The 12,158-nt window shown below is 46.2% G+C and overlaps 1 protein-coding gene and 1 long non-coding RNA gene across 2 annotated transcripts; one reads left to right on the plus strand and one right to left on the minus strand.

The window, feature by feature from the left end:
• Positions 1-6: 6 nt before the first annotated feature.
• On the minus strand, positions 7-1,149 carry GAS1 (growth arrest specific 1). Its single transcript, XM_035310633.1, has one exon. The coding sequence runs from the start codon at positions 1,106-1,108 to the stop codon at positions 104-106; it is 1,005 nt and encodes a 334-aa protein (XP_035166524.1). The 5' UTR covers positions 1,109-1,149; the 3' UTR covers positions 7-103.
• A 432-nt stretch (positions 1,150-1,581) lies between these two features.
• Positions 1,582-3,535, plus strand: LOC118156515. Its single transcript, XR_004746296.1, has 2 exons — positions 1,582-2,722; positions 3,028-3,535. It is a non-coding gene; the product is annotated as an uncharacterized LOC118156515 (long non-coding RNA).
• Positions 3,536-12,158: the final 8,623 nt, after the last annotated feature.

Genomic DNA, 12,158 nt, shown 5'->3' on the forward strand with positions numbered 1-12,158 from the left:
GGGAAGGGAAGGGAAGGGAAGGGAAGGGAAGGGAAGGGAAGGGAAGGGAAGGGAAGGGAAGGGGACTCGGCTCGTCTCGGCTCGTCTCGGGGAGCGGTCCCGGCTAGAGGCCGGCCAGCAGCCGCAGCAAGATGGAGGCCAGCAGGGCCCAGGCGGCGGCGGCCCGCCCGGCGCTGTCCGCCTGCATGGGGAAGCCGGGCTCGGCGCCCGCATTGTCCTCCGCCTCGTCCCTCCCCTTCTGGCTCGGCTCCTCCTCGTAGTCCTCGTCGTAGTACTCCTCCAGGCCGCCGTCCGAGCCGCCGCTGCTGCCGGCGCCGTTGCTGCCCGTGTCGGCGCCGAAGCAGAGGCGGGCCATGTTCTCCTTGACCGACTCGCAGATGGGCCGCTCCAGCCCGTCGCAGACGCAGTCGTTGAGCAGCACGGCCTTGGGCACGGCCAGCATGTCCTCGATGACGGCGCGGCACTCGGCCGTGCAGCGCAGCCCGTTGAACAGCTTCCCGCAGTAGGTCATGTAGCGGTTCAGCGCCTGGCTGCACCGGCTGTCCCAGTCGCAGCGCCGCCGCGCCTCCGTGCAGCCCATCACGCCGCCGCCGGGGCCGGGCCCGGGGCCTCCCCCGGGGCCGCCTCCGCCGCCCCCCGCGCCGCCGGCCCCGCTGCTGGTGCGGGGCAGGCAGGGCTCGATGGCTCGCTTGGTGGCGCGGCAGTTCTCGTCCTGCGCGCAGTCGCAGTCCTCCAGCGCCGGGCCGCGCCGGGTGTGGTTGAGCTGGATGAGGGCCGCGATGCAGTGGCTGGGGCACCGCCGCCGGGAGGCGGCCGAGCCCGCGGCGCCCGCCGCGCCGTCCCCGCCGCCGCCGCCACCGGCAGCCGGCGGCTGCTGCAGGAGCACCGGGGCGCACGCCTCGGCGTACTGGTTGTAGGCGTAGCTGCACTCGGGCTCCCCCTGACACTGCAGCACCGCCTGCCAGCAGATCAGCCGCCGGCCCTGCACCAGCGAGCCCCGCGGCGGACACACGGCGCCCAGCGCCGCCGCCACGCACAGCCAGGCGGCCGGCCGCGGCCACAGCAGCCCTCCGCCGCCGCCGTGCCGAGCGGGCGAGCGGGCCACCATCGCGGGCGGCGGCCGCGGGGTCGCGGGGGAGAGGCGCTGGTAGGCGACGGGGAGGAGGAGGAGGAGGAGGAGGTGGTGGTGGTGGTGGTGGAGGAGGGGAAGGAGCGGGAGGAGGAGGAGGAGGAGGAGAAGGAGCTGCCGCCGGTGGGAAAGTTTGCGAAACTCCTGCCGACCGTGCGCATGAGGTCTCCTCGCATCAATCCATCCGCGTGGGCTGCGGGCCCCTGCAGCCCCCGGAGCTGGAAGCGGCCCCGGGGCCGGCCCGTGCCCCCACCCGCTGCTCCGGGCTCGGCGACGGGCGGCGGAGAAGGCGGCCGGAGCGGAGGGAGCAGTCAGTGCCAGCGGGGGCGCGGGGGGCAGCGGCTCCGGGCTGCGCTCGGGGACTTGCAGGATGCGCCGGGGTTGCTCATGGTGCTGCCCTGCTCCTCGTGCGGCGCCGTTCCTCCCTCTCTCTGCCTCTCTTTTTCCTCCTCCTTTTTTTTGCACAAAATAAATGCCCAGCCGCCGCCGCCGCCGCCTCCTCGGGAGCCTCTATCTCTCCGCTCGCAGCATCTTTGCACATGCCAGCCGCTCCGATCCCATTCACGGTCCCGGCTCCGCTCGCTGGCTCTCGCTCGGCGCGGGTCGCGCTTTCGGGTGGCAGGGAGAAGAAATGTCTCTCCCCGTTAGACAGCACGGGGGAAGAAGGCAGGCTCCGGGGTCTCTTTCTCTCAGGGCGACTGATGCTGCTTCTGTTGTCAACAAGCCCCGCGAGCTGCTCTGCGGATCCGTCTGTGGATCTTTTTTTCTCTGCAAGGCTTTAAATACAAAAGTGCCCTCCGAGCAGCAGCAACGTGCTCTGATTAGGCCTCATTATGCATGCATGGAAAAGCAAACAAACAAAAAAAATTAGCAACGCTTCTTCTTTTACACATCCCCCCAGCCTGCGCTCTCTCGCTCTCTTTCTCCTTTTCTCCACTTTTTTCTCCCTTCGCTCGGCCCCCTTTCCCGGCTTTGCGACTTGCCATTGGTCCAGCCTGTTGTTGAAACTTCCCCCCCCCCCCCCCCGCTTTTTTTTTCTCTTCCCTCCTCTCTTTACGATCTACTGGAGGGAGGGAAGGAGAGAGGGGGCTGGAGGGCAGCTCACATTCAAAGCTTGAAAGGAAAGGCTTAAGGAGAGTGACAGCCCCCCGAGGAGCCCCTCCTCCCGTTAAGGCGGCGCGGCGGCGCGGATCGGGCACGGCGGGGCTCTCGCGGGGCTCTGCCCGGTCCCTGCCCGGTCCCTGCCCGGTCCCTGCCCGGTGTCTCCCGGGGCTCTCCCCAGAACACCGCACCGCGGCGGCGGCGTGGGTCTGCGGGCGGCTCGGGCGGGGATGACGCCCGACGCGCTGCTCGCAAGAGCAGGATAAAGGAAAAAAAAAAAAAGAAAATGAGTCTCTAGCTCGAGCGCTGTTTGCACCCAAACTTCCCCCAAACTTCCCACAGACACACGTGAGAGCAGAGCAGGACCCGGCTCGGGGTGAGACCGACTTTGTTCTTGCTGCAATCCGAGCAGAGATCGGATCTCCTGCTTTCGGTGCGTTAGTACGCGGCGGGAGAGCAAAGCTGCCTGTGTTAGCGGTGTGCTGCAACCAAGTAAGTACTGCTGCTGCCGTGCCTTCAGTATTGCGACTGTCTCCGCACCTCACGCACCCCCGCCGGCTGTAGGCACGTTCAGCTCAGCTCCCTGCCGAGATTTGTTGTGCATGGTGCGGGATACCGACCTACGAAGACGCCCGTGACAGAAATGCGGTACATCTCAGTGTAGTGGATCGGTCATTTGTGATAAAAGGCTGTTTGAAATCTGCTAGTTAGGAGGATGAAATGTGTTTTCATTGAAAGAAAGTTACCCTGCTGACGCCTTGCCCACTTTTTACGCTCCCTTTGCTTTGTTTTTTAAGGAAGTAGACACGAAAGTATACATATTAAGGCACAACGAGAGGAGCTTAACAAAATAAATACTGGTGAGTTTACCCGTTGCCTTTCTTTTTCGTGCTACCTTAATTCCAGAGCAACGTCGGCTTCGACCACAAGGGGCATCGGTATCTGCTGCCTGTCAAAACTGGCGCTTTTTTTCATCCTGAGACTATCAACTCCATCTGTCACAAAAATTAGGGCTAAATCTATTTTCCAGAACCTCAGGGATCTTGGTTTGCTATGCCGTGTGGATGGATGTCTGTCTGGGATCGCATGGAAGGTGGGGTAGTGGTGTGGTGGGGCTGGGAGGCAGCGTGATTGATGGGTTGGGAGGCATTCACAAGCATTTGCTCCATTGTGGTCACTTTTACACGCTGCTAGTGCTTCTTCTTCAATGCAGTCTTGCCTCTTCTGGTGGAAAAAAAAAAAAAAAAGAAAAAAAAAAAGTGCTTGCATGTTTTCAAATCCATTAAAACTACTTCCAGAGCAACATCCTACTGGTTTACTGTTGTTTATTTGAATTCTCTTTTAATTATGTGATTTAAAATGTCAGATGCCGTTTAAACGGCGCAGTCCTGGTCACTGATGGCAGTCCACTGCTGGTGGAAGGCAGGTAGGTTTGTGTGGGTCAGGTGAAGATTGTGTGTGCTGCGTGAAGCACTGCTGCACTGCCAGATTGCGAGAGCACCCAGTCCTCGCAGGTGCCGGCTATGCAGCTGGAGGGAAGCGGGCACATTTGTTCCAGGCGTGAGAGGGGCTTGCAACGGGGCAGGATTGCACCTCGGCGTGGGACAGGGGCCTTCTGAGCTTCTCCAGTGTAGCAGCAGAGCAGGAACAGCAGCCTGTCCGTCCCAGAGGGTCCTGCCTTCTGCGGACAGCTGCGGGATGAGCTCTGCCCCCTCCCAGCTCCTGCCTTCACCTGCAAAACCCATCCAGCTCGGCTGCGCTGCGCTTTCGGAGCAGCCAGCAGGCCCGCGGCTCTGCGAGGAGCGGCAGCGGCTGCGCTTGGGACCTCCCAGGAGGGGGAGCAGAGGAGCCTTCGCTGCGGGCGAGCATCCTCGGGTGGCTGGGGAGAGGCTGCCCGAGTGGGAGGAGGGTCCGGGCGCGCTCCCTGCAGCGCGCAGAGCCGGGGTCGGTGCGCGCCGCGCTGCGCCCGCTGGCCAGAGGCAGGGCAAGGCGAGAAGCTCCGACGCGTTTGCAGGCAGAGGGGTCCCACACGCCTCCCAGATAAAGAAGGGCAATCTTCACACAGTAACAGCGGTAATTAGAATGGAAACGCTGGACTCGGAGCTTGGGATTTACTGTCTTTGATGTCATACAGCTGGCAAAAATATTGCCGTGAAATAGCTGGGCGCCCCGCTTCTCACACCTCGTGGCCGCCTAGACTATGATCCTATGTGATCCTCTTCAGGTCCATACATCCTTTGTCAATACATTAATTAACATGTTTTAAATACACTTTAGTCGGTCTGTTTATTTAATAAGCATTTGGATTCTGTCCGTACCTGTAACTGCCATTTGGGGTAAGAGCTTCAGGGCTCAATGCTGTGTTGGAGGAAGGAAGTCCTCTGTGGTGCTAAACCTATGGAAATAACTGTCTGGCCTCTCTTCTTGGATGCAGGTTTTCTGGCAACAGAAATAGTTCTGTCAACTTCAGCTTTTCAGTTTTCAGAGTGGCTCTAAAAGTAAACAGGAAGGCAGCTCTTTGTCTTTTTCGCAAAGCACCACATAGGAAAATATATTTCTTATGAAAAATATATTTCCTATGTAAAATAAGATCTGATTGTCTTCTGAATTCCAAAATTTGCTATGTTTTGTTTGCCATCTTTTCCTGTCAAACATTTAGTTTTGCTCTTTATACCCTCTCCAAATTATTATAGAGTACCAGTCTTCCACCTCGAAGAATCACCATGGCAGCTAGAAAAGCCAACAGGTATCTAATCTGGATTTATTAAAAACATTCAGGCATACTTTTTTTTGTTTAAGCCTGATTTATTTCCCCCTATTTTATTTCAAGCCCTCTTCAGATGGATTTCATTTCCAACTCATAATTTTTAATTCTTACATTAAAAAAAAAAAATCTTTCTCTGGCCTATTTTACATTGAGCATGTTTAGAAACTAAATATGAAAATCAGACAGGTACAAAAGTGGTTGACCTTAAAATTTAGTAGTTCACCTTGATTTAGACTATATATTTAGTTAATTCCTCTCAAATGATTTCCAAGAACATTTCTTTATTTGATTATATTGCTTTTTCTACGTATAAAGAGATTTACAACAGCTATTACAAGTGTCTGGCAGGAGTCCTGTGAATTAATTAGCTGATAAAGATTTCAGTTTGTGTATCCAGTAATATCTCAGTATGTGCCCAATGAAGATCCATATTGAGAGATAACCTTTCCTTCTCAAATAATTGATTAAATTCTGTGCTAACAGATGATTTCACCTGTCAGTGAAACGTAGCCTCTTACTGAACTCAGTCAGTAGTTCTCTCAATCTTGGCATTGCAGTGCACGGGAATCATGGCAGGAGGTAAGAGTCCTGCTCATACACCAATATTCATCCAGTAGAAATGGCCCAATAAGGCGTCACTCACAGTAGCCTGTACAGATGAGTGAATATGGACATGCACATACTGCTGAATTCTTGGATTTGATATACCCTTGAAGATCCATAAACAATAATTTTTGCATTCTAAAGTTACAAAAGAAAAACCTTGTGACTTAACAGATTCCCAGCACAGACTGCAGGGGGAAGGAATACAATGCTTTCACAAACAATGTCTGCTTCAATGGAGAAGAAAGGACAAGTGAAGGCACCTGAATGAGGTTCTTGCTCCACATCTGGAGAAACTTAGCTTTTAATTGACTGTATGGAACTACTTGGGAGATTGCTATCCAGAGTTGGCCATCTAAATTAGGTATGAAATCTATCCAAACAGTCGTTCATTGACTAGCGTGTGCATGGATTTCCAATATAATCATCCCTCCTCTCTCTTCCTTTAGTCAGAAAGAAAAATAATGAAGTGGGACAACAATAAATAATCATACTGATTGACAGTCACCCCAGTTTGTTGAAGCCTATAGCTTGTGAGACTACAGTAGTTCATCCTGTAGGATCAGCCACTGGCCTATTAGTCAGTCAGCCACTGACTAAATTTTTAAGGTTATCTTTGCCAGTGTAAAGTCTTGTGAACATTATTTAGGGCACCCAACACATGTCCTTCAGGCCAATTATTTAAAACTTGCTCATATATATGCAGTCTAGTATTGATCCCTTCTTGAATATGTTGGCCATGCCCACTTGCATGCCAATCAGCCTGGGGCTGCTTTTGACACTCTGTGGTACTACTGTACAGCCTTCTTCCACTCAGTGCACGCTGCAGACTGCCAGTGATTTGTTTATAGCAAGGTTCTTGAGCTTATGTGTTGCATGCCATCGGCCACAATTTAGGAATGTCTGGGAGAGCAAAGTACCCTGATGTAGCATTGGAGGGCTGTGAGGGGTCTGTGTAGGGTCAATGGTGTGGACTCTGACATGTGCTCTCTGGTTGCCTGCTAGAAAGAAGACAGCCTGGGAATGAGCTGACACGTATGCAGGATAGGAGATTGGGATACTATTAGTCAGGACAAAAGCCGTGTTATTTGATGGTATTGTCATGCTGTAAGGTTTGGTTTGCAGTCATATGCATACTCAGCACATTAACCTTTGCTGCTTCTTGGAGGCTTCTAACTTTCCTGGTTAATGTTGGAGCAGACCTGAAACAGGGAACCTCCATCCCAGCTGTGCATAGATTCTTTTAGGCATTCTAGCTTGGCACATTGCTGTCTCCAGTTCCTGAAAAGGCAAAATCTCTTTTTCTCTGGCCTGTTATGCACTGGTAGTTGGATTTGAAAGGTTGGAATGAGTCAAATAGTTAACTTACACATGGATTAAAGGTTTGCATAGATGCACTCTCAGCCTCAGCTCTTCCAGAAAGTGAGTGTGAATGTTACTATCATAACCTTGGTCATAGGTGAAGTATTACAGAGCCAGCAGAGAAAGGAAAGTGGGAAGTGGATTTGGAATGAATCTGTCTGTAAGTAATCTACTGTGCTTCGATCTTTGAGGTGCTGTGGGAGCAAAGAATAAAAAGGAGAGAAGACAGTTGTCTCTTATTACAGGAATGGGACAGACACAGAGAAAGTGGAGTGAGCCTGTATGGAGGAGCTGGAGACAGGATATTGCTAGTAATTTCAGAATATTAATGACCTGGGTCCTGCAAATACAGTGCTATAAGGGTTAACTGCATACATAAACTTGCCTTAAATATATGTTTAATTCAGTGTCTCTTTTTTCAATTTGCCTTTTCCATTTATAATATTTACTTAAAAATTTAGTAGCATCCTTCTAGAATTGGAGATCGTTATTTATATATGAAATAGTAAGTATCATTGAGGGTATTTACCCAATGTATCCAGTACAGTAAACATGGAAATATTGCACAATGCTTTGCTGGACTTCTGCTTTTTTTGAACTCTGTTCCAATCTAAACTACAAACTAGACCACACATGCTGTTAAAACAAATGTAAGAACAGAGTAGGATTCCAGCCCCTTTTTTGGTCCTAACAAAGGCAAAAGTAATTGTGAAGGCAACACATTTCTGGTCACCTGTTAAGCCAGTTAGATAAAGATTTTAAATAACCATACACTGCAAAGATGAATGTAAACACTGTCACTGTGTCAAACCAATTTTAACCATCACAGTATTATGGGAATTCTTACTTAGACAGGTCAAGCTATACACACAGTCAAGCAGTTGTATTTTTGTTTTTCCTTTTAATTTGAAGATTTTTCAAATGTTTATGACCCTGTATTCCCTAAAATGGTTAATAGGTTTGTGATTCATTCACTGGATGTGCTTCTTTGATGCACATGTAATACACACAATATAATACAAGTTTGCAAGAAACTGGAAAATTCTGAGTTTTTCTATATGAGAAGCATGAAGAAATAAATCTTTGTGGATAAAAGGATTTCTTCTCAATATATTCTGAGAGATAAAAATAAGAGCAGCAGTTTCATATTTATAGTTTCACATTACACCAACACAAATGTAACAACAGCTCCAACACATACTCTGAAGGCTTATACCTAATCTGGTTTCTTAATTCTACTCCCAAATTCAATTTCCCTGGTAGAATTTCAGGATGTCTACAGTGAAATATGCCATTCAAAACCATATTCCCAATCTGTTCATTTAGTATCCTCTGATGATATTTGCCTAAGGCCTTGTTTACACACAAAAGTAGCTGTGGTTAAAATAAAAGCATCTTTTAAACAGTTTGATTAAAGTAATGAAAATCTAATTCAACATAAATTTGGAGTTAGCGAATGGATTGTCCGTGTCTCTTTAAGCACAGCTAGTTTCATATCATCAAGATATGGTAATGCCTTTATTGAGTTGACCTGCTATAAAAGAGTGTAGGACTTGTTTATTACACCTTCTCAGAAGAGTTTCTCTTTTTTTTTTTCATTGTACTAAAACAAAATGTATATAGACTAAAAATGAAATAAACTTGCAAATATTTCAGAGTCCTGACCCAGATTACCAAATTCAAATAAATCAATGTTACACATTAAATAAACCAATTTAAGTGTGCCCAAGCAAGGATTTGCTCTGATTTAACTAGGTCTTGTAAAAAACTGTTTTAGTCAATCAATACAACTTTTGGTATGGTTAGCAGCCTACGAGGGACAGAAAAAAACAATCCCCTTTAGTTTATTTTCTTCATTTGCTTGAAATACCAGAGGAGAAGAATGAATGTAAATGGATTGTTATATGGAGGTTGATAGCTTGGTTGATTATGAAAGTTAGTAGGTTTTGTGACAAGAACATCAGCTATATTCATGCAGATACATGCACCTTTCTTCCTACACTTCACTTAAAATTAAAAAGATGTCAAAGCAGTTAGTAGAGTTCCGCTCAGTTCCTTTACTATGCCCTTAGCTGTGGTATCTAAATACTGGGATGAAAGAAAAATGTCTTTGTATCTTAGAAGTTTAATTTTCAAAAGTGTTGAATGATTTAGGTACTTCCATATTAGGGGCACAGACATTTCCAGACAACCTGATTTTCAGAGAGCGTTGAACACCTAACCTTTGAAAATCAGATTTTCTAGTTTGAAATTTAAAAAGGAATCAACCACTGTCACAGATGGCTTTGAAAATGTATCTCCTTTCTGCAGCTAACAGAAATTAAGGGCTTCAGAAACTACGGAGAACCATAGTCAGCACAAATTTGTCACTGTGCCAATAATAAGTATTAAAATGTTAAGCTGGTAGATCTCAGTAACAGCACCACATAATAGCTGTGGTTTTCTTTTCAGGTGAAGTATGGTGTTCAGAGCTTTGATACATTAAAATATACTGAGCCACCAGCCATTCCCAGGCATGTTGCAAATGAGTATTTTGTTCTTCCTAAGTAATCATTCTCCACGTGCATGGTAGAGGTGAACTAAGTCATCCTCTTTTTGTTTGCCTGAGGCAACTGCTATTTTCAAAGTTCCCCAGAAGGGATGGATCAGATTAGGGAGATTGTAAAGAAGACACTGAAGGCAGTACTTTTGGGAAAGTGGTTAGCAACAGCGGTGCTCTGGAGATTTCCCAAACTATGGGAACTGAGTTGTATGCTGGCATCATGCTGCTTCCTGGAGCCAGACCTAATATCCATGGCTGGATAGCCCAAACATGTCCACGGGCTTACAGATAGTAGAAATGAGAGATGGAAAAGAGGTTTTGGAACATTCCTTGTCCCTATTGCAAGATTATGCAGTCAGTGTGAGATTAGTCATTGTGTTAAATTTTCCAGTTGTTTATTTTGGCCTATATTTAAATGTCCTAAGTGATAAGTTAAGGGGTTTCTACCACTTTTGTTCTGTAGATTTCTTTGCTTAGAAACATCTCTTATAAGTAATGCAAATTTTTAGTACCTTTAATACCATTCTACTGTGCATAGCTGTATTTATTTATTTTTTTTTCCACATGAGTAGTTTTCTATCAACATTAATTCCTGTGGTATTCATAAGATTAATTATTAGAGTAATTATTAGATAGTCAGTTTTTCAGAATACCCCTGTCAATTCCGTTCATTATACTGCAGATGAAACTGCAGTTTGTGTAACCATGTCTAGTCTTTTTTATCTGATGTGTTAGCTTTCAGACTTTAAGCAGCACTAAAGCAGAATAGGTTTAGGATTTAGTATAACACGATTGCAAATATTCCTGTAAAATCTAGTGAACAGTGTTTGCATTTGCTTCATTCTGTTCTTGCATCAGTTTTATACATCCACCTCACTAATCTGTCTGGTACTTGCTTGTTCCTTTCATTCACAGTCTTTACCCCATTATGGATATATTGCTTATGTTTATGGGCTATCAGATATAACATCTAAGAAATAATAGAAAGGATATTCCCCAAATTAAGGTTCATGTCTTAAGAGGAAAATAGCCTTACAAATATATATCCTGTATTTGCTCTTTCTCCTCAACTGGAGTGAGCTGTCCTGCACAGAAGAACTTAGCAGTGTGTTCTGATGGGGATAATCTGAAGTTTCTTGAAAGGTAATGAGCTTCCTTGAGACAAGCTCAAAGAATCATATATTCACTAGTGCCAGTATCTTTTTCATTTTTATCACCATTGTTTGTTCTGTTGAGGAATCACTGTGCCTTTATGATAACACCTTTATAGTTACTATTCCTGGGCCTCCATAGAAGAGGGCCTCTATTCAACCACAATTAGTGATACTTTTTATGGACCCTTATGCTTTTTCTTGCCAGATTCCTTAACTGAACTTCCCTTCACAAACTTATTTGTCAAAGGCAAAAGCATTGTGTGAAGTAATACCTAAGTGTATTCCTATGAGAATGTGCAACTTTTGAGAGGCCATGTTGAAAGCTTTCTGTGAATTTGGGAACCTTCTGGAGACCAGGAGTACCATCGGCTGAAACCACCAGGAGTACCAGGTGCAGCCTTACTGTCATACAACAAATATTCAATGCTTAAAGCTCAGCTCAGAGCAGATAACTTGGAGCAAGCCATTATCAGAATACATTCACATAAAGTGTTTAGTGAATTATTAAAGAGTATGACAAAATTTAAGTTTTCTTGCACATCATTTGAGAACAGAATATGGGGCAAAAACTGTCAAACAAGGAGCTTGCTGTGATCAGGCAGTATTAGTCTTCTTTTAGGTGGAATGTGACCCTGCTAACCCTGAAGTGTGAGCTAGACCTTTGATGTTCAAGGGGATTCAGAATTAGGCAGTCAAAGTTCATCTAGCTTGAGATGGTAGTGTGTGTGCAAACTCTTCCTTTTGGTCAAACCAGGCCTGGTTTATAACCAGCCCTGAAACTGTGAGGAATAGGTGTAGGAGAATATTTTATAGATCTGGGCAATAGATTTCAAGATATCTGTTAATAAAAATAAAATAAAATAAAATAAGAATTTGATAAAGATAGGAAGGAAAGAAAATGGAAGATAAATAGTAGAGATAACAGGGAAGAAAAATGACTTTTTTTCCTGTCTCCTCCCTTGTTTTCCTTGTTTTCAATAACTAGTTAAGATACATGGAACTGTCACTATCACCATTATCATGTTAGCATTTACTGTGCTGAGCCATCTAGCAAGGAATAAAATACTTCTGTGGCTTTTACACATTTTAATTTGAGAACTCAGCAAATAGATTTATTATTATTATTATTATTATTATTATTATTATTATTATTTCATAGAACATTAATTTTATAGGGAAAATGTCCTGGTCAAAGTGAAATGTATCATATTGTTTCTCCAGGTTCACTGCAATCCCAGTAATGTTCAAATCTGCAGGGTCCCCATGGATGTGAAAATTTCCACAGGGTAGGCACACCCATGTTACTAATAAATTAATATGCTCAGACAGCACACCTGAAAACTCACAGGAAGAATTAAAGTTACATTTCTTTTGAGACAAGTAGGCATTTATGGTCATTAGAGATGAAAATCTACTCTGTACAAAAAGCCATCAAAAATCCCAGTATATCCTTTTCCCAGAACTCTAAATTAAATGCTTAAAACTGTGGAGGATTAAGGT

This window comes from Oxyura jamaicensis, chromosome Z (genome assembly GCF_011077185.1).
Source record: "Oxyura jamaicensis isolate SHBP4307 breed ruddy duck chromosome Z, BPBGC_Ojam_1.0, whole genome shotgun sequence".
Taxonomy (NCBI): domain Eukaryota; kingdom Metazoa; phylum Chordata; class Aves; order Anseriformes; family Anatidae; genus Oxyura; species Oxyura jamaicensis.

Bases quoted from the DNA above. Each gene is read 5' to 3' on its own strand.
- GAS1 (XM_035310633.1), bottom strand. From the start codon at position 1,108: ATGGTGGCCCGCTCGCCCGCTCGGCACGGCGGCGGCGGAGGGCTGCTG.